The 22,963-nt window shown below is 40.1% G+C and overlaps 1 protein-coding gene across 2 annotated transcripts in view; it reads left to right on the plus strand.

The window, feature by feature from the left end:
- galnt9 (polypeptide N-acetylgalactosaminyltransferase 9) overlaps nt 1-22,963 on the plus strand; it is an 88,667-nt gene that overhangs the window by 61,247 nt on the left and 4,457 nt on the right. For both annotated transcript variants that reach the window (XM_071482151.1, XM_071482152.1), the window contains 3 exons: nt 15,453-15,638; nt 17,216-17,353; nt 19,500-19,595. In XM_071482151.1, coding sequence (XP_071338252.1) covers nt 15,453-15,638; nt 17,216-17,353; nt 19,500-19,595 — 420 coding nt within the window. The remainder of the gene's footprint in view (nt 1-15,452; nt 15,639-17,215; nt 17,354-19,499; nt 19,596-22,963) is intronic.

The raw sequence follows: 22,963 nt of genomic DNA on the forward strand, positions 1-22,963 counted from the left end.
CACTGACGAGAGAGGAGACTGTTTTGTAACCTGAATATTTCTGTTACTGATGCAGGAATGTTATTCAAGTTAAACATGATATTTTAAGATTGTGGAGAAGATTGTGCTGAAACAACAATGTGTGTAATTTTGGTATCCATTAACTTTCATTCAAGGTTGTGTTTTGTTTGTTTGGTCTGATCCGTGGGTGATGACAGTGACTTTGGCAAACTCATATTAAACAGCAGGGAAATGCAAAGCCACACACATCCTAGAATAAACATAGTTTTTTAGCCCAGAAAAAACAATATGATATAGGGTTCATCCTGCCACACTTTGGTGCCTTCTGCACCTCTAAAATCATCTTCATACAGTCTGTCTCTTCACAAATGAGAGAGCACAAGGTTGTTAGATTCATCTGGTTGCTGTCAACTTTGTGAGATTTACAGAGTACACGTTAATGTCATCTGCAGGATACAATGAGTTATCACGGGCCGCTTCGATAAGCCCAGAGCGAGTTACTGATAAGCTCAGTTCCTTTGGGAGCAGCAGCCCTCTCTCTGTCCATTCAGAGCATATTGCACCAAGAATTATCTGCTGAGTAATGTGTGTGTTTGGGTGTGTGTGTGTCTTTTTGGCAATGGGTTGTCTAATGTATTCAGCATACAGGAACAGTCAGATCATTCGTTAAGAATTTAAGACATACAACCAGTCACAACCCCCAGCCGAACCTCTGTAGTGCTCGCCTTGGACACCTCCTCATGCCTGCAGCCCTCCTCAGTGAAAGCAGTCACCTTGAAAAAGGGCAGGAACGTCGTTATGAGGCAGCATCAAGCCCCAGCCATCTGTGGACACCAGCCATTTTGGCAGCTTTAAAATCACTGGTGTGCCCATGTCCATCAAGCAGCAAATGACAGTGGCTGCTTCCCATATGTGAGTCCTCTCCAACGAAAAGAGTCATTGCGAAGATGAGGACAAACCTTAGGCCTCCAAGGAACTCTGATATTACATTATAACAAATGGATACAGATTAATGTGGAGAGTTATTGGATAAGTGCCATAATGAGGAAAGCTGTAGCAGCCTATGGAGCAGGCACCACATACAGCAACTAACAATAGCACAATACACTATCATTTATTGCCTTCTGCATATGTAACAACTGTGGAACTCACAGCACTTGAGTCTAGGCTCATTTTAAGTGTGGATTCAACATTTTTTCTAGCATCTCAACATAAACACAATTTAAAGGCTGCTGGGTAAATAATTGTTCCAGGTTGGTCTTGGAAGAGGACTTTTTGGGAGTCAAGACTAACTTGTTTGGTTTCAGTCTTACCTTTGTTTGAACTGTGCTTGCTGTCAGGCTTGCCTTTGTTAGTCTTAGCTACAACCCTGCTCTGTTTGCTCAACCCATCCCTGGTAAATAACTGATTCATCCTCTCACAACACTGTCAAGCTACAACCTGGGAGGAACCATCTGTTCTTCATCAATAAAGGTTGCGTAAAGGCAACAATGGCACTGGGTATTGATTGGACATTTGTCTTTTTCAATGCCTGCATTATTTAGTGGCTGAATCAATCCGTTAGGGCTTTATGGACTCAGGTTTACTTACTCCATGGTTCATTACTATATATTCCAGCCTGCATCCATGTCAGGGAGGAGAAACACGCGAGAGTTGCTGCAGCTGTAGAAGTTCTGTGCGCAGGACTCAGATCAGGTATTGTTTTGGAGGAATTACTGCAGCTATTTAGGGATTTACTGCTGACATATGGTGAAGTGAAGCAGCTCTGCATATTCTTTGTACTGTTGTGGATTTTACTGAAGGGTTTGCATTCAATCAGCTGACATTATAAAACATGTTCATGGTTTGCGTTTATGCACCGGCGAGCTCTATGCATATATAATCCAAGGATTATATTGTCTTGTTACTTCAGGCCCTGCTGATCCAGGCTATATCTGTAATTTACACCTTGACAGATTGTGTGTTTGGGAAGCATACTTTATATATACTGTTTTAACAATGACACGTGACATACTTCTGAGCCTGAAATGGCTTTGGAAGGATGACATGACTTTCGGAGCATCAGTTTACCTCTGAGAGTTGCTGCTTTGGTGTTCAGGGCCAGAGGGAGAAGTAATTAGACAGACCTTGTCAGCTTGCCTATTATCCATGTGAATCATAAACTTCATTAAAAAACCTCTTTCATGAGTGACTGCAGATACTCCCACCTTAATTTGAGCACATTTTGACAAGGTAATTAAGAGCATTTCAGATGAATTGCAAATTCCACATCCTTCTGCTATTCAAGACAATTGACTTTTATGGAGAAGCATCAAAAGCTCCCTCTGTGGACAATGTCATCACCTGGAAATACAGTGATGCTTAACAAGCACAGATTGGCTCATCCCATCCATTATCTGAACATTAGTTAATCCGTGCTCGTAATTGCCTCTGACTCTGGCTGAAAACTTAAAATGATCTGACAAGGCCCAAGTATTTGAAGATTGCTAACACGCACTGATTTGGCCTCACCAGCAAATCGGCAAGTATATCAAAGACGAAGGGCAGCAACTGGATGGAATTAGCTCTTAACAAGCACACTTTAAAGGGCCTCTGCATCTATCAGTCTCTCCAACAACATCCTCCATCCATTTTACAGAAATCTCAGGAGAAGATGCAGGAAAAAAAGGCATGAAATGAAGCGATGAGACTCAGATGCAGCCTCTCAATGGAGGAGGGAGCCTTCAGTTCCCAACGCTTTGAATCATTTCTCATCATCACACAAGACTTGAGAGGGAGGGAGGGAGGGAGGGAGGGGAGAAGGTGAGCGAGCAATGTTTCTGTCCAGTGTGAGGTATCAACCAACTGGGGAACATGTTTTTGAATGCAGATGTCCACAGAAAGTCATCAACAGCGAAATCTTTGCAGCAGGAGTGGAAGGAAACCCACAAATCTTAAAGCTACAGTTTGACATCTTGGGAAATAACCTTACTCTCTTTCTGCAAAGAAAGTTAAGTTAAGCAAAGTTAAATGCAAAGAGTGATATCACTCTCATGTCTGTGCATATGATGCTGCTACCAGCAGACGTCATTATCTCAATAAATACTCTATAGCTCATGAATTAACATGTTACTTATAGTTTGTTTCCATATGAAAAGTGTAAAAACAACATGTTGTGGTTTTATTTTCATTAGTGGAAACTAGAAGTGTTGGAAGGTTGATATATGTCACCTTTGGACAGAGTGGGGCTTGCTGTTAAAAACTAACATGGGTGAAGGCTTTTACAGTTTCATTCAGGCTGCAGCACATCAGTCAAATGTGCGTTAAATGAGAGCTCGGGATCAGGCTCTGTGCCACTGAACACACTGACTCAGGGTGTGCTGTGCTAAGTACTCAGATTTCTGCCTTTCAAACGTAATTTTCCACCACTCCTCCAATACACTCTGCTCAAAGAAAAATATGCACAGTGTTATCTGGAATACTATTTAAAAACTCTTAACTAGATCTTATTTTGTGTGTCTCTTCCAATTAGCTAGCTAGTTTTCGCCTTTGTAAGAACTTGACTTACAGGCCACCGCAAGCTGTGCCAGAAGCCTGTCAGTGTTGTATTTCCTCCTTTGCTCATGGAGCGGTTGATAAGTCATAAATGATTTATTGCTCATGTAACTTTTCAAATACTAACGGAAGCATCTTGCTTTACTACATGAGATTGGCTTAGATCCTTTCAAAGTTATAATTCATGAGATTAAAAAAATGGCACCTTTATTACTGTTAGAGATGGATTGATGTCACAAAAGTAAACGTGTGTAGTACAGAGTATGAGTGTTCGTCCTTCATGTTATAATGTTGGCTCTGTATTTCTCTGTTGATATTCTTCTCACTCACCCAGGAGCTTTGAAAAATGACTTGCTACCATGTGATATTCACAGCTTTCAGATCTGGAAATTAATGTTGGTGTGAATAAACATTGCATAGATAGTGACACCAGAGCTGACTCTAAATAAGGAAGAGGTTAGCTCCATGCTTGGTTTAATATATGCTGCCTTCTTTATGTTTAATAACAGTTTTGTCAGCACAAGATGGTTCAACACATCACAGGGAACACAGACTGTGTCCATTTGATATTTGTTGTAATGCCTTAATGTTTTTCTTTCCATAACCTTCAAAAAAAAGGATAAGACGTAAATATGCAGTCTGGTTAGCCTGCACCTTTAATCAGCATTTCCTGGCATTTCTTTGAGAAGGGTGAGACTTTTTGGATATTATACTGCAAAAAGACATCCCATGGGCACAGAGATTGTGGAGTGAAGAGCATTTCAATTAAAAACAGGGACGTGTTCAATTCCCCAGACACAAGCAAGCTCACACAACTCATTATCTCAAGTGGATACAGCAAGTCTGTGGATGGCTGTCTTCCAAGTTAACTGTGAACATTTCAGTGTGACACAGGTGTGCATGTGAATCAACTTAACTTCACTCAGAATACACAAAGTGCTCTTGTTTGGAGTTTTAATGTTTAATCATTTTTAATTGGTACAGAAGGCAGGTAATGTAAGGTGATGTAACAGAGGGATGCTGGCTAGCTAGCAATATCTGCATATTCAGCTTAAGGACATATAGTCATGGTTCTGATGCCTAATGCATGCAAAAAATTCAGTATTTGAGTGATTTAAAATAGGAGCATATGTACATGTTTAATTTGAAGGTGTTATTTGTTGGTATTCATGATGCAGTGGTTCTCACAGCCCATCAGTTTTTCTTACCATCTATCAGGGTCTGATCAAAACCTGCTTAATGCTAATTGGTAGCTTGTAGGACCAATAACCAGCTTGGTTGTGGTACTCAAGTACCAGGACTGATAAGTGCTGGATTAAAGCATGTCCACAATCCATTCTGAATGCAGCTGTCACACTGCAGGATGAGGATCTGTTGCGGTTTTGAAATGTCACTTGTCTGTAAACTGAGCTCATACTTAATATTTACAAAATAAAAAGGAATAGATACTTAGGTTTATATCCTCATCATGAAATTATTTATAATGGGGTTTTTTTTATCGACAGAAAAGGAGACTGAAAAGAGTTGCCTAAAGTTTCCCTAATCACAAGTCACCACACAAGCTGAAAGGAATACTAAATAAAAGTAGCTGTTTGAAAGCAAAGAGATGAGTTATATAAAGTTAATTCCCCATGTTCCTCCAACAGTGCAGTAATCACACATTATCTTATGCTCCGTATGAACAAAAGACAGGAGGAGTTTAATGCATTTTTAGGATTTTCTGTGAAGAAACTTCAAGAAAGCAGGTTGATTGGCAGTCAATTAATGCCAGTCAGTGAACCAGAGAGGCTACAACATTTCACTTTCTGACACCTGAAATAATAGTCTTGTTCTTTTTTTATATATATTGTTAACAGTTCTTGTAGTTTTGTCCAGAATTAATAAAGTTCAGTTCAGTTTTTTGAACAGCAAGCATGTAGATACTGTAACTTGAATAAGGATGATGGGAATGCAGTCAGAGTGGAGGAAGTGACCTATCAGTGGTGCCAGATTTAAAAATAAATGAAATGATGCAGAATTGTACTTCTATAGATACATCTACAGCAGAGACACTAGCATTTATGTCTCAGGTGGCTCCAGCACCATGACTCTGTAATGTCAATAATCTGATGTGTGTGATTGTCCATAGGAAGAAACCATTAGTTAAAGTATTGATTTTTAGAGCAGGATGGCAGATGTCACATACGGTATATATGGCTGTGTGCTCATGCTGAAACATGCATGTGAACAGGACATAATGGAAACCTGGTAAAAAAAAAAAATAAATACATTTGTAAAAAGGCTCATGATGACAGCAGCACAATGAAACAATATATGGCAGTTTTGAACTTGGTCTTAAACAGAAATATATGCAAATGTAGAAAAGTAAAAGCAACATGGAGACTTCAAAGGTGTTTTTATCAAGGTGAAGACAGAAACATCAGGACACAGTTTTGTGTTTTTGTGCAGCTGAAAGCGGCAGAATGCTGTGATCGATACACCCGCTGAATCAGTCAGCCCTTCACTCCACAGTTAAATAGCTCCAGATAATCGTTCTTTCAGTTATGTTCAAAATGAGATCCCCTCATATCTTCAAACCTATCCGTGGTCGAGCTGTTTCAGTCATTCACACAGAATAGCTCACAAAACTGGAAATGAACTCTGGTTGACCCCAGGCTACTCCTATACTCATTTGGGCAAACCTCAAACCTGGGGCTTTGTTTGTTGCTGCAGGATAATTTTCCAGACAGATACATCAGCTGTCGAGGCAAGATGAGGCATAATGTGAAATCTGCATGACCTCAGCACACCCTTTCATCATCTCATCTGGGTTTTTAGCGGCTCACTAGCTCCTTCTCCTCTGCCCTATTTTCCAGTTTGACCACTGATGGAGAGAAAGTTAATTGGTAGTAATCACCCTTGCAGTTTCAGTAAAGGTTGCAGTGATGGTATTGAAAATGAGAGGCTACTTTCAAGGGGCCTAAAGATGCCAGTATACTTCAACATAAGTGCTTTTTGTAAGTTTAAATAGCATCTGAAACCTCCTCCTCCTCATCCTCCACAACTTTCTGATGACAGAATTGGAGAAGGGGCAGCTGCTTTCCGAAACCAACCATTGGATATTCACTGCGTGCAGCAATTGGCCAGCTGTTTGCAGGTGAGAGAGTAACCAGGTTCTCTCAATCGGTATTTTCAAAAGGCATCAGTCGATTCATTTAGAGTAGTTGACCATTATCATCTACATATTTCCAGTCACTCTTCCATTTCCTTCTCTGGGTGTTGTACATGCAGAAGTGAGCCCAAGTTTTGCCAGCTCATGATGTGTTAGTCTGAAAAACTACTGGGAATTAGTTGAGGCTGAAGATAGTGAGAAACAGGGAGTGGTTTAGATGTTGTCAGTAACAAGGAGCACTGGACTCAACTTTGATTGGAGCGTTTAGTGAACAGTTCTGGCTGGTTACATAATGTTAAGTAATTCTAATCTGGGCACACTCATGGTGTTTGGATGTTATGTCTTTTTATGCAGGGTTTCTGTGGTGAGTTTTCATAACTCATGAGGGAGTAAATGAGTATTTTGAGTTTCACCAACCTGTGAGTTTTTTTTTTTTTTTTTTTTTTGTCATGACACTAGTGGAGATCTAATATCCAAATCCTGTCTAAATGTCAGTCATAAGCCTCCATGTGCTGGATTTTCCCAGTTCATTGATTGTATTGTGTAATGCCGTTGATGAAAACCTGTTTACTGCTGTTAATAGCTTTTATGCTTTTTTATGGCTGATGTTTTCTGTAGCTCCGTGGAACTTATCACACAAATGGTCCAGCTGCAATTAACTAACTGTATGTACAGACAATTAAATTAATTTAGCAATTACATTACCACCACATCAAAGTGCTGTGTGTTAAGTGCTTCCTCTTAATGATGAAGGCTGCAATTTTATGAAGGGTGAGTGCCAAATGAACTTAACAAAAATGTAGTCCTGAGTACCTGTGTGGGATGTCAGAAGAGATGAATCTTATTTGTTATTTAAATCTAATTTCATTTTCATAATACTCAGGTATGTAAAGGGCCAGTAACCGGTGACACATAACTGCAGCTTGCCAGCCCTTTTTGAAGCCCTGTATCTTCCACATTTTTCAAAGATAAAGTTTCTATTTATACATGAACCAAATATTTATTTTCTGTGTGTGCAGAGGCTTTTGTTGAATATTAATTGTCAAATAAATGACATATTTTTTTCAGTGACTGCATCATAGTAGTAATCATTTGGCATGATATGGAACTGGTTAGTTTAATTATTGTAAATATTTTCACTTATACTTCAATGATTTTCAATGAAATTACATAAAGTGAGACCCTGTCACTAGCAGAGGTGCATTCAGCATGTCAAGACATTTTCCAGTGTAAGCACAAGTGCACAAGCATCATTATCATGTCTGTGTCAAGGGAAAAAAAATCAGACATTTGGTCTGGTTTGTTTTGCGAATGCTTTGGGTGAAGCCCTGGTTATGAAGATGCAGACTGCAGGACAGAGTCTTGATCTGTCTGCTGAGCACCACCTGTTTCTCATCCAAGTCATCAGATCATTGATTCTCTCAGCATTGATGATCCTCAAAGACAGAGTTGACTCCCTGCAGATGTTTTGTAACAGGTTGTTTGCTGTTAAATTAAGGAAGAAATTATCCCCAGCCTCCCCCATCTCCCTCCCTGTTGTATAGTTAGTGGTTTGTGATTAGCTTTTCACATCAGAGGATAGTCTCTTAACTCAGAGAATAAAGGTGACAATGTAACCACATGTTCTCTGTTGCATTGAAAGTGTCTTTCCACTTCGTTGCACATTCCGCACGTGCAGGGAAATTACAAAACACAATGTGGATAGATGACACAGTCCACTGACGTGTACAGAATAAGCACCAGCCCCAAAACAATAAACTATGTGCAAGTATACACTATTTACATGGTAAGCAACTCCTAGGCCTGCAAGGTTCTGAGTCCTGCAATTGGAGGTGAAGGGCAGCAAGAATTGGACTATAAGATCAAAAGCTGATGAGGTGATTCCTGATGGACTGATGCTGAATCTTAAAGTGACAGTCTGGGTTATTTGACATGGGGTTGTATGAGGTACTTATCCATGGTCAGTGTATTACCTGCAATGGGTCTGGGTTGGCGTGCTCACAGTTTGGAAAAGCAGGCAGGAGTCAGCTACCAAAAAAAGAAAGCCCTGTAATACTGTAATACAGTGCATAAAGGCGCTTATGTGGAGGAATACAGAAATTCAATGGTTGACAAAATGTAGTGCCAAAGGAAATGGAGGTGGGTTTTTTAGGTTGTTAAAATACTTTCTTTTTTCTGCTATACCCTATCTCCCCCAAGTTGAGTTTAGCATGAGATTAATGCTGTATTTAAAATCAAATCTCTGTAATTTATTTTAATTAATTTCTTAGCTTAGCACAGAGGCTCTAGCAAGAAAAAATGCATCATTGTCTGCAAAGAACGTACGTAAGTACGTAATTTTTTTTCCTTTATTTGGCTCCCGATTGAAAAATGGATTTATCAAGAAACTGTGTTAATGTTCTAACTTCCAAATCCAATAAAGTGTAACTACTTGTTGAAGGAACCTCTTGAGAGAAGATTCAGTTACATTGTGATCATGCTGTCACCATACTTGTGTCCACGTTTCAACAAACACTGCAGTGCACTGATGTTGTTTGTCTTTCACAATCTAGACTCAATATAAAACATGGTCAACACATAGAGGCACAAATACATTTGATCCTGTACTTGCCATCTTGGATGTGACATCTGAGGTTCAAGCTGTCTATACATGTGAGCTGTAGCAGCGATATGGCTTCTGCTTCTTCTGATGTGATGTGATTGTAGCATTTCTGAATTCTTATCATGGAACAATATGGACCAACAAATCCTGCTAGCCGTACTTTCCAACATGCACAAATCTCTTTCTTGGTTTAAATACTATCTTACTGGGCACTCCTTCACAGTGTCCTGGCTAGGGAAAATGTCCATAGCCCATCACCTCCCAACTGGAATGCCCCAAGGATTGGTTCTGGGATCCCTCCTCTTTGCTATGCACACCACCTCCTTGGGTGTAATTATCCACTCACACGGTTTCTCAAATCACTGACGACACCCAACGATACCTGTCGTTCCCACCAGACAACCCCATGGTCTCTGTGCAGATCTCAGCTTGTCCCTCTCACATATCTGCATTGATGGAGGAACGCCACCTTTAACTAAAGACTGAAGTCCTAGTCATCCCAGTGAATCAGTCACTTCATCATGATATTGATATCAATGTTGCCTCCTCATTCCTTACCGCATCTAAGGTTTCAAGAAACCTAGGGGTCATTTTTGATGACCAGTTCTCCTTCTCCGACTATGTTGCATCCATCTCTGGATGGTGCTGTTTTGCTCTATAAAACATCAGGAAAATCAGGCCTTACATCATTACACCACCCAGCGATTTGTTTAGGCTATGGTTAACGCTTGCCTCAACTACTGCCAAGCTACCAAGTTCTATCAAAGCAGGGACATCCCTCTCTATTTTCAAGAATCTCTTGAAAACTCATCTCTTGTGAGAGCACCGGCTTTCCTTAACATGTTTAACTAGCACTCAGGGGTGAAAGTAAGCCGGTACAGTCCAGTACTGCGTACCATTAAAAGATTCAGTGGAGGTACGCAGTACCAGGAAGAGGAGAGAGCGGCTGCCTGCTAAAGCCCAAATTCAGAACCAGTCACTGCCGCACTTTAGGCCAGAAAATAGATCTGCTAGCAATATGTAGTCTTGAACATCACTTTGTCTGTTTATAAATTGCTTTTAATTCGTTCAGAATTGCTTCTGAACCATCCGTGCTGTATTTTGGTCCATGTTGGACGGAGCCTTGTCCTGACATCTCCCTCTCTTCCTCAGGGCACTTGCCCTGCTTCTCTCCCCCTCCCCTGGGAGAGAGTCCAGTGGTCTCCTATAAGCCCGGCCTTCAAGACGTGCAACACTACGTTAATGTCATTCCATTCATTGCAAAATGTCCCAAATAAAATCAATAGCAGAATAAGCAGTTGTGTTTTAAGGTTATTCGTTCAATTTCAACAACACAGAGAACAGCTTGAACAAGGTGTGTGTGAGCTAATGATCGGGGACTTCACTCTCAGCAGTACGTGACTGCGCATGTGTGTCTACTTCCGAAACACAGCGGTTGCTGAGGGGATTGGTGTGTTTGATTTTTCCACAACTGGACCACGGACATCAAAAAATGTCACTTGCACCGGGACAGGATGAACAATAAACCCTAAAAATTAAAACAAATATTTTACCATATACATTGTCAAATGTTTCTAATTTCTGTCTACTCCATATAGGTACAGTAAAATATTGAAATGTTTTTATTTGTTTGTTTGATTTTTGACTTCGCTTTTTTAAGATGCATGAAGTGCGGAGAGGTGAGCAATATGAAGCACTGAAGGTTTTGGTAATAGTACTGGCTGGAATTTAAAACTACTTTCACCCCTGCGAGCACTTACTATGCACTTTTGCACTTTTTGAATAGCTGTAGTATTTAATACTTACACAAAGGTTTCCCACTGCACTGAAGCTTTACTGTTGTCCCTCACTTGCAAGTCGCTTTGGATAAAAGCATCTGCCAAATGAGTAGATGTAAATGTAAATGTTAATTTCAAATGTTTTTGTCATCACCATGCTTGCACATTGTACAAACACACATAATCAGTCACACTAATTTTACTGAGGGATATTGACCAACAATTTTAACTGCTTTACAGACTTACCCAGAGGTAAACAGAGCTTAGAATGTAGGAGCTACAGGAGCTCAATTCAATCAGCAATGCTGTCTTTGTTCAGCACTGTAACACTGTTGGAATGGTTCTTCTTCTTTTTCTGCCCTGTATGTGGATCTCAGATAAACCTGCAGCAGCCAAAACTGATAGTTTCCTGTAGTTTACTTAGCATGCAATTTATGGCACACCATGTTGTGATATATAATTAAAACAAATTGTGCTTATTGAGATGATTACAGCTACATCCCATCACTACTATCATCTGTCTAGCTGGTGCAGTGGAAACACTGCAGTGGAGTCTGCACATTGCTGCTACCATATGGAAAGAAAAAAGAAATTAACACTTGATCAAAGTACTGTATAGTCTCATTGTGTATTTTTTAACAATACATGGATATACATGAGAAATAATTTGTCTTTTCCTTAATTCTGACAAGAAAAACTTGTGTTGCTTCTGTTTAACACCACATGAAGCATAAGCTGACGCAAAGAAACTACAGCCTGTTTCACAAGCTTAGTTAGCTATTAGGTTTCTGACCTTCTGGAAATGGTGGTTGAGAAAATATTGATCTTCAATTTGCTTTTAGTGCCGGGCAAACTGCTAACTGCAATTACACATATACACATTTTCAATTATCCATGAGTAGGCTCCTCAGTGCACATTTCCACAGGCACTTAACACACATAGATATTTACACATATACACGCACACACAATTGCACACTTATACACACACACACACACACACACTCACTATTGATTTTAAATGGGAAACCTGAATAAAGAAACCAAAGAAAGACAGCATTACAGGGAGCTTACTATGTTACAAAAGGTGATGGGTGGAATCTGCAAGAACTAGAGACTTACCCTTAAATGGGTATTGCACTTACACCCACACAAATGCACTGACCATGAAGGCTATTGCGGAAAAGCAGCACTTGACATGGGCAGCAGCAAAGCAGGTAAAACCTACTCTAAAGTACTAATGGATTTTTTAGACCAGGGTCACTGTGGATCATCAGCAGTTAAGATGAGGGGTCAGGCAGTCAATGGAGGTGTTTAAGTTCAGGTCATACCTTGGCGAACTGCTCCACCACTGACACAACTGAGACATTAAAGGGTTTCAGGGTTAGAGAGAATAACAGAGGACAGATGCCTCAAATGCCTTTATTAACATACAATTAAATGCAAGCTTTCGCACACCCCTGAGCATTACAGAAACATGTAAATTACAATGAATGGGACGTGTGTAAATGTTTGATACAGTCTCATTTCCATGAACACTGTACACTTGGCCATATGGTTCAGGGCTTACTGGTTCAAACGCCTTGCCAGCCCGCAAGAGCACAGGTTGATACAGCTTACTCTTGTGATTTCATGTGGCTGTTTGCTATCTTAACAAATGCTCAGCTTGCATGAACACTGCAGGTTACAAAACTGAGATGAAGCAAAAAGATGTTTCTAACATTATTGTGTAATAGTCTATAATAAGATATAGGTATAAATACAGAGTAGTTACCAAATAGCAGGTAAGGAACAAACTAGTAATTACCAGATGATTGATTCTTTATAGTAAATAATGAAAAGTTGCTTGAAAACAGACTTTGCAATACAATTTTAATGAAACATTATATGATGATTTGTTCCGAGATGTTTGAGAATTGACATACCACTTTCTTAAAAGATGAATCACAATATTTTTCCTTTTGTCAGCTCTCAAAACCACCAATGAATTGATTCTACTGAGTATTGTTTGTTTACCTAAAACCTAATGTATCTCATTCATTTGTGCTATAGAGCTCCATTGCTGTCCAAAAACAATTAAAACCACATCAGTGAGTTACACTAGTTTCCCTGGGTGACATGTTCCTTCATTACGATCAGCGTGGGCACTGTAGTTTATTTCTAGGCATTCCCACATACACCGTTCTGCTGCTGGAAATACTCACCAGAGCACCAAATGCCTATTAATCCACAGCTGAAACAGTCCCCACTAAACGCACTATTAAAACTTTAGCGTCCAGCTTTGTTGGGGACTTGTTTAGCTGTTTTTCTTTCTTTTTTTTCCCTTTTTTTTCTTTTCTTTTTTTTTAATTCAAGTATGTTAAACAGTTTGGTTTTTTTGAGATATATTTGGGGCATTTTTGTGCCTTTATTATTTTGTAGGACAATAGAGAGTGACAGGAAAGTAGCAAAGAGAGGGGGAATGAGATGCAGGAAAGAGTCAGGTTGGTCGGGAGTCAAACCCAGCAACTCGCCTGCTAAGAGCATCTGTGCTCACATGGCACGCACCCCAACCACCTGGCCAATGGGTCGCCCGATTTATGTCATCAGTAAATTTTGGGACTGAGAGGCACTAGCAGAGTAAGGAAGTAAGCAAGCATTGAGAAAATATAGAATATGGCCAGTTTTAGGCTTTAATTAGTAGATCCTGATTTACTTGATGAAGCGTAACTACTCATTAACTTCTAATAACTGAAATATTGCTCGCAATTTTTTGTACCCACCTGACCATCACTGAAGACTTTTGTGTCATCATTCTACAAAACAAAAAAATTATATTAAAGAGAATCAAATTCTCCAAAATAAATTTCAATCATCTTCAGAGCATTTACATTAAGGCATCATGTTCCATAGTTGGTTTAACATACTCACTCATCACACAACAACAAAGAGGAGAATGAGAAGGCCCTTACCTGAGGTTAGTGTTTGTTGCTCTAAGTTCAATTGCTGTAAACTCCAGAGTCTGAATAAACTAATTCATTTCTTATGACCATGCTCTAAACCAGAAGTTGTGTTTACTACCATTGCTTAAAACAGGCATCACCCTTACACAGGACATAATTGAGGAAATAGTTCTGCAGCAGCATTCTCCTTTAACACCATGCAGGGGGTACTGTTCTGAGTTCAGAGAGAAGTTAATGGCTCAAAACATCTGTTACGCATGGTGGCGATCATCATTAAGAGACTGTGGGTGGTGGAGCCTCTGCAGTTTGTACGTCTGGGAGGACATTACCATATGCTGTGGCATTCTGATGGCGTTGCACAAGTGTCTAACTGCTGGACCACTTTCTCACAGCATGGCGTAGATTTCCAGGCTGTATATCAATGGAAGATGTCGCACAGTATTTTGCAGAGAGTGTTAAAATTCAAATCTTTTGCTGCACTCTGAGAAATGACTGTTTTACTACCATGTGACTGCCTGCCACTGTTCCCATACCTTGAGTATGTCAGTTGAGTGTCACAGCATCCCTCAGCCAACAATCAATCAATACTTTCTGCTGTGATTGATGCGTCTTAAAATGACATATATTTACTGCCTGGGTTTATATCATCCCTTATGCCATGCATGCAGCAGTCATGGTATCAGGGCTTTCTGGTTGTCATAGGCAACTCTCCGAGGACTTTTGTATCTATGGGTCATAGGCTCACAGAGCAATTTATTACACATTTTTCACTTCCTTCAGCAGAAAACAATGGACAGTGACACCTAATTGTAGCATCAAGTATGTGTGCCATGTTAAGGAAAGACTATGTAGCTAAGAAATTTCTGTAGGGTCGTTATGCGTGCTGCACTCTGCTGCCATTTCCATAGGACTGTGTTTTATATATTCAACATGACTCTTTTGTGAGCTATCGTAACAGATTTCTATGTGTCCATGTAATATCTTTATAGATATTCTAGTCTCAATATGTCCAGAGAAACCTATTAAACCACGTCTGCAGCATTAAGTTGTGAAGGTTCATATCTAAATTGCCAAAATATTGTTAAGACATTGCTACATCAGTGTTTTTCACTTACGGGCTGGTGAAGACGAGTGTGTCATACGCAAGAAAAAGGAGGTTTTTCAATGCCATAATTTCTCATATTTGGACCTGTAAAGGGTTCATTTAAATTTTTCTAAGATAAAACTTTTTTGTTTTGTGATGATGAGTTTAAGGTGATCCAGACTCTGACTGATTAGAATCTAGTGAACAATAGCTGTGAATGAGTTGAATTTCCACTGCACTCAGACAGTGGAAATGAAGCATTTTTCCAGCCTTTCCCTCATATTTGTTTGTTTTTAAAAAGAGCTCCTGTGAAAATCCATGTTTGATTGAATCAGGATTTGTCTTTTGTGCTCCTGTCCAGGTGTGGCAGTGTGGAGGGAGCATGGAAGTCCTGCCATGTGCCAGAGTGGCCCACATCGAGCGCACCAAGAAGCCCTACAACAATGATATAGATTACTACGCCAAGCGCAATGCCCTGCGGGCCGCTGAGGTGTGGATGGATGAATACAAATCCCATGTCTACATGGCCTGGAACATTCCCATGAATGTAAGCTTTCCTCCATCTTAGATCACACCCTCCCTCAGTCCCTGAGCTGCCTTTGCCCCACTCTCTTCCCTTCTCACTTTCTCATTCAGACATGCAGCCCAGGTCTCTGGAGACACTAGTCAATAGAAATTGAAAATTCAGATTTCATCCCACTTGACCTTCACATTGGCAGCAGAGCAAAGGCAGTGTGAGGAAACAGTGGAGTCTCACTCCCAACACATGAGAGAGGAGAGAGGTGCACCAAGTGAAGGAGAGGAGCCTCATATCTAATCAGTCTATTTTCATACACATCAGTCCAGCTTAATTGCTTTCAAGGGTCTTTTGAGATGGGCTGCAAAATAATAAACAGCTACTTTCATTAATAAAGAGTTTAATGTTGAATCCTAATTGCCTTCTCAGCCATGCAGACTGAGATGATTGTCAGGGAAGGACGTCAGTGAAGACCTCAGAACACAGTCCAAAACAACACACTGCTGTTCATAACAAAATAAAAAGCATCTGTGTGGCAGTCACACACAGGTCTGATGCTGCTGATGTCTGCATGTCGTCTACAAATTTGGCACAAACATCATTATATGAGAACCCACTAAGTGAAGCTTGGAAGTGCCGACTGGGGAAAGGTTGTAACCATTGTGTCTGTGTGTGTGTGTGTGTGTGTGCAGCATGGAGGACATGTTGGGGAGTGGTGGGGGGTGGGGGGTAACTTTGACAAACTAGCCAATCGGGCCACATCCCTTCTCCAATGTAATTATAAACACAGTGCCATAGCACGTTATTACCCCAGCTGTCCTGCAGTGCAGAGTTATTTTGTGTACAGTACAAAGACCTAACGCTACGATTATTCTTGTTATTGTCTAAGGTCCCTGCTGAGGGCACAATTACTTTGGTGGGGGAAGGCTGTATGATGCACCACAGTGGCTGACCTCAAGTCCAAATACCAGACAATATCTCACTGAAATTGATTTCATTTGTCAGTGACACTTTCAGGTACCCCAAAAATATTTCCAAGTAGAATTCATTATCACCAGATGTTGAGAGCAAGTTCAACAGCTGGCTGCAGGTTCCAGCAGAGACAGGAACTGATGGGAAAGCTTTGCTTGTGTGTGTGTGTGTATGTGTGTGCATATCCATGCACAGTCAAGCATTGTGCTTTATATGCACATACTGATATAGGTTTTCTGTGTGTGTATGTGTGTGTGTGTGTGTGTGTGTGTGTGTGTGTGTGTGTGTGTGTGTATGAGGATCAGGCCTCTGTGCCAGGCAGCGCAGCTATTAGGCATTCCCCCAATCAATTTGGGAAGCCACCTCCATAATGCAGGCAGGGCCGTGAGGGCTCATAATTAAGCAGCTGATTAGAATTTGCTCAGCACAGATCATGTCTAATGAAAGAACAATGAGGGTCCCACATGACAGGCACATCTATCCATCTCTTAACTAAGTGCTTGTTGTGTCCTTGCAGCACCTCAACACTCTACCGTTTCTCCAGCAGCTCGTACTCTCTCTTGGTTCTTAAGTAAAGTGCCTGCTGGATAAGAATTTTTTTTTTTTTGTCTTTGTTTTGCACCACTTGCTAACAGAACCCGGGGGTTGATTTCGGGGATGTCTCAGAGCGCTTGGCCTTAAGGAAGAGGCTGCAGTGTCGGAGTTTCCGCTGGTACCTTGAGCACGTCTACCCAGAGATGCGGATCTACAACAACACCATCACATACGGCGAGGTGAGAAGGATACTTGCTAACAGGATTACTAGAAATACTCTGCATGCTAATTTTACTATATCATCATCTGTAATTCTATTACAGAGCTGTGGTTTAAAGAGGATGCATAGAGAGAGCTAATTTGATTCCATAGATGATAAATGCACAAAATGAGTCAGTGAGAACTTATTAATTTGTGAGCTGTGCATTATCAGGATCCTTTCTATGTCTGGTGTCTTTATTGAGAAACCTTTGTCTGTGACACAGACATCAGCAGCAAGTTAATGTCTTCTTTATTTCACTGTCATGAGCAGATATGGAGGTTCATGCCCTCCACTTCTTTAGAGAAAACAAATTTACACTCATGTGGTTGAGGTCTCAAACAAAACAGCACAGCTAAACACACGCACACACAACCTCCTCTCCGCATTAAAGTTCTTCAACGTGAGACAACAAACTTAATCAGATACTTGAAACACCATCACCTCACGTGAAATTTCAAGACGCTAGCAAAGGCAAAGCAGATAAAACTACAGCTACACCACTTAACCTCACCTGTGCGTGATGGCTACCTCACTGAACTGCTGCTGCAGCTCACACACATTTGTCCACACTGCCAGTGTTTCTGTTGCTGTGCCGTGCCTCAAGAATAATAATGATAATAATAATCATCCATCGTTGATGAGTGTCCAAAAAGTGAAGAGTTGTAACCAGAAAATAGCAACATGATTTTTCTTTACCCTTGTTTAGAGAGAGCGAGAGTGCCCATCACCTATTATTTAATAGTTAATAGTCATTGTTTTATTATGAATTGATTTGTTCATCAAAGAAGATAGAAAATGTTTTGTAGCTGTCTATTATAGTTTGTAGAAAGAAAATCAGAATTGCAAAAAATCGATATCAGCACATCAGACTGACGTCAGAAAAAATTCTGAAATTGGAATCGGCCAATCAAAGTGCAATTTGTGTATCTCCAGTATCCCATTGCTATAGCAATGCAACATCATCACACAGGATTAGATGCAATTTCCTCATAATGAGCTTTAATTAAACACTTATTAGTTTTCCTATCCAACTTGATTGTTTTGGGCTTGGTTGTGCACTCAGCTCAGTGGGGGAAGAAAACAGGATTATGACTGAAGAATTGAACACATTCAGAGTCAGACACTGTTTTCAGGTTTGTTGAAGTGCACCATTTTTGAAAAACAGAGGAAAATCAATATGCTATCTAAGTGCAATGTCAGAATACATCAAAATTAACCTCTAGATTCATCAAAGCTCTGTGAATTTACTCCCTCCTTTGTTTCTTCTGACGCCTGTTTCGGCTCTTGCACCAAGCTAATGGATTCCTTGGAGCGGCAGCCACTTAAGTGGCACTATTTCAGATCTGTCGACAAGCTGGGAAACACTTACCTTGTGTTGCCACACAGCTGCCGCAGCAGAAGTGAGTCTCATCTGTCACTGAAGATCAGCGCCACGCTCGGCCATGCTGACCAGACCAGTCAAGTGGAACCTTCCCTGACAACAGCACATGATAGATATGTCACAACCTGGAAATGAAGCCGTATGCATTCAGATCACACAGAGCCGGAGCTCATGCTTCATGCACACCACCATCTGGAGGCCAGGAGGAGAGAGAGACACAGAACTGGGACTGGTCACTGCATAATGATATCCTGGCCTGGCCTGGCCTGGCAATGACTCTGAGATGATATAAGACTCAGAAATACATTTCAGATTCAAAGGAATAAAGAAATGCTAAACGAACAACTGGCAATAGATTTGCTTTCATTTTCAATTCTGTGGCAAATGTAACCACAACAGCACAGTAGCAAGGAAGTATTGTTTGAGTAGTGGAAGAAAACTGCTCTAACAAAATATTAATATGCAAAAGGGTTTGATGGACACAAGCTTTTGAAGGTCAGTACTGATACAAGCAAATATTAGCCTTTATTGTGAACTCAAGCACAGGATGTTTTGATTTGATTATTTTCATGTAGAAATATTGCATTAATTGCATAATAGCTTCCACAGCTCTGTGATTGGAGCCATCATCATGGAACTGCTATTTCTTTTAAAAGCCTCATGGCCATGCCCAGACCTGCCACCTACATTGCTTTTGTCTCTTTCTCATTTCATGTAACAATATCTGTGTGTTGTCTTTCAGGTGAGGAACAGCAAAGCCAGTGGCTACTGTCTGGACCAGGGCTCTGAGGATGATGACAAAGCTATCCTCTACCCCTGCCACGGCATGTCCTCCCAGGTTAGACCACACTTATGGACTGTTTGTGTGTTCCTGTTAACTGCTGTGTTCATGCCAATCAGTTAAGCTGTCAGTCAATGTCGAGTTGATTCTTCCAAAATAACATTGCAGGTGTAATATTTTTTATATTTGGTTTCCTTATATTGTACTCCTGGCAATACACTTCTTTTTCATTCTTAGATCTATGAATCAACGTATTCTGCATTTTAGCACTTGAGGACTGTTTAAGATGATGCGGTGTAATTACACTCCTCTTCAATCCCCACATTAGTTAAATCTAATTTTATTTAATAAGTGGTGATACCTCTAGCTTAGAGAAAGATATGTTTTGTCTGATTGCCTCTCATTTAACAGATTTATAGACTCCCACACACATCTCAGCTGAAGCTTTTAAGTGAACAGCTGAGACACACCCAAGACACAACATGGTAAACCAAGTGACCAGTGAAGTAGTTCCAATAAACTGCAAACACAGCGCGTTAGAAATCGACAATCAGGAGCGACATTGTGTAAATGGAAATAAATGTGTGTGTAGATTCAATCAGAAAAAAATATTCCACGTTTTCTGAAGGTCAGCGTCTGCAGATTTATGTCAGGACACTCATGCATGAAGAACTAGCGAGATAGCAAGAAGCCCAGCATATCTGCACATTTTCAAAGCTCAATTTGGAGACTTTTGTCTACAACTCCTATCATCAGATACGAGCATGCCCGCTAGTAACAACCAGCTGACCATGTCAAGCTAACTAGCATCTTGCTATCACCAGCAGCATCCTGCTCAGTCCACCAAGCAACCACTTCATCCTTAGCTAATACGTTAAGCTAGCTAGCATGCACGCTAACAGCATACTGCTTAAACAAACAGAAAACAGGAGGTTTGGTAGATAATAAGCAAACATGGCATTTACACACCGCAACACAACACGTCTTCTAAACCTGTGTGCGTGTAAACCTGTGTGTTGGAGCAAATAAAGGAAAGAAAGAGACAATATAGACGGATATATTCAATATGGCATTCTGCAATTGAAGCTGAAGATGTCAGTTTATTTTAATTCAGAGAACCTGAACTGTAGTGCAGAGCATGAGGCCTTAGAAAAATATACATAACTCTGTATTTTTATTTCCATTCAGAGAGAAATGTGCCAGTGCCTCCTGTCTTGTTTAATTCGCACTTGAACCACCTTCAGTCGATAAAGATTCAAAAAAGATTCAGGGTATTACAGTTGGAGGATATGAAATGAGATTGTAAATGTGCAGCAATAATACTATAACACTTATTTAGAAATGTGAAAGCATCAATCAACATGCTCAATTATAGCACTAACAAATACAGTATCTGTGTTTCATGTTAAACGAACATAACCAGGAGTTAAAGAATGTCTTTAAATATATAGTGATAATGTCAGTGAATCATAAACAGGTATGAATGTGTGTGCTGCAAACAGGTTTTAAAATCCTCTTTGGTTCCTCAAAGCATGGACGGATTTGGTAAAAAATGATTGCAATGTCAACGATTAAGTTTGATGGCTGTTAATATGTGCAGGTTATACAGTAGATGGATTTGAGTAATTAAAAAAAAATCTTACCACATTATTTCAGTGGTAAAAAAAAACCCAACATAAATTCATCAGGCATTATTGCCACTTTACTTGGCAATAATCTAATGCCTCAAATCAGCCTGAGCCGCAGAATCACAGGAACTTGAAGACAACACATTAATTCTGTCAGTAAAAAAATAACCAAATGTGTTGCTATAATTGGGAAAGAAAGTTATTTTCCTGACACCAATTAGTGTTTGAGGTTATCCTCGGTCAATCACCATGTTCTCCACAACTCTTTGTAACAAGAAAATTGTCAAATTGCATCCACTTAGATCCTTCCATCCCATCAGCTCTTTACTTTCAACTTTTTACAATTTATGATATTTATGTTTTACAGTTATAAAATTTATAGAGTATAAGATGCAATTAAACAAGAGAAATCTTCCAGATCATTTCATTTCATTTCATTTGTTAATTATACATCCATTCAGTCATCTGATCTTCAGCTCACACACAGAGGTCAATTGTAATTCCTTTTTCTCATTCAGTTAAATTTACACCTCTTTATTTGTATGTCATTTGTTTGACTTTAAGGTGTGAAAACAAACAAAACTCAAGCTCAAATCTCAAATGATTTCAGACATATCTGAAGACTTCAAAATAAAGATTTCTCTAGAGAATTTAGAGAAATTAGTGGAACTAGCCCTGGACACGTTGTTTAAAATGCAGAGAAAGTAAATCCCAGGTGACATGATGTATTTTGCTGAATAAATCACACTTAGCAGTTTGGTACAACAATGAACCATATCTTCACACTGATTCCTGTTTACTTTACATGCATTTAAATGTTTTCACTGGCTTAATAATACTCATAATAATACTCATAATACTCAGATGCTGTTGTGACTACACTACCATACAAGGTACAAATGAGCCAGGTGATTTCCAATGACTCTATTTGAGGTGCCCAGTAGGGAACACTGGGAAACTGGGGCACTCCCAGGTGAGAGTGCATGTAATTATATAAACATGCAGCTGATGCAGCTGAAAAAAAGAAGCGCACTCAGTATAACCTTTACTGGAATAGATACCAGGACACTGTGGGTGGGAGCCTGTTGCCCTGTCTTTGTGCAGAGAAACAAAAGACTATGCCGAAGAGAAATCGTGCAAATGCTATTGATGCATCATTTTTTTCTTACATTAGCCACCTTTCCTAACTGCTTCTCTTGCTGATGAGTGACATCTTCATTATCTGTCATATGAGAGAGTATTATTAGGACACCAGAAGCTCACAGGTCTCTCTGTCCTCCTCCAGTGAAAGCTTAGTGGGGTCCAGTAATGTAAAGCTTCACTGACTCTTTTAATCCTGATCCCCGGGGGAAATAAACAAATGGAGATTAATTTTGTGTCTTTGTATCATTAGATTACAGTGATGGCCGACATTACTGTGAGCGGGCCGAATTCAATTTCATGGGATGCTGTGATTTTGCATTCCTTTTCACTATTGCTCCTTTTACTTATGAAAAAATGTAATTGACCAGAATAAATCTTTATTGTGCTTCTGAGGAATGAGTCTCTTTCTGCTGGCTCTCCCAGTGGAAATCTAAATCACAGATTATGTCTCACCTTTGTCCAATAATATAATGCAGTGAAAGCATGGTGGAGGAGCTACGAGGTCTGCATCATTGCTCTAGTCACACACACACACACACACACACACTCACTCACTCGGTAGTGGTCTGTTAAAGTGACTAATGCATCTTTTTCCTTGGTTCTTGTATGTGTTGCAGTGCAAAGAGCAAAAGGGCTGGGTGAGGGTGAATATAG

Source organism: Trachinotus anak, unplaced genomic scaffold, assembly GCF_046630095.1.
Source record: "Trachinotus anak isolate AG129_WGS33_773 ecotype Australia unplaced genomic scaffold, CSIRO_AGI_Tana_v1 ptg000008l, whole genome shotgun sequence".
NCBI classification, from domain to species: Eukaryota; Metazoa; Chordata; class Actinopteri; order Carangiformes; family Carangidae; genus Trachinotus; species Trachinotus anak.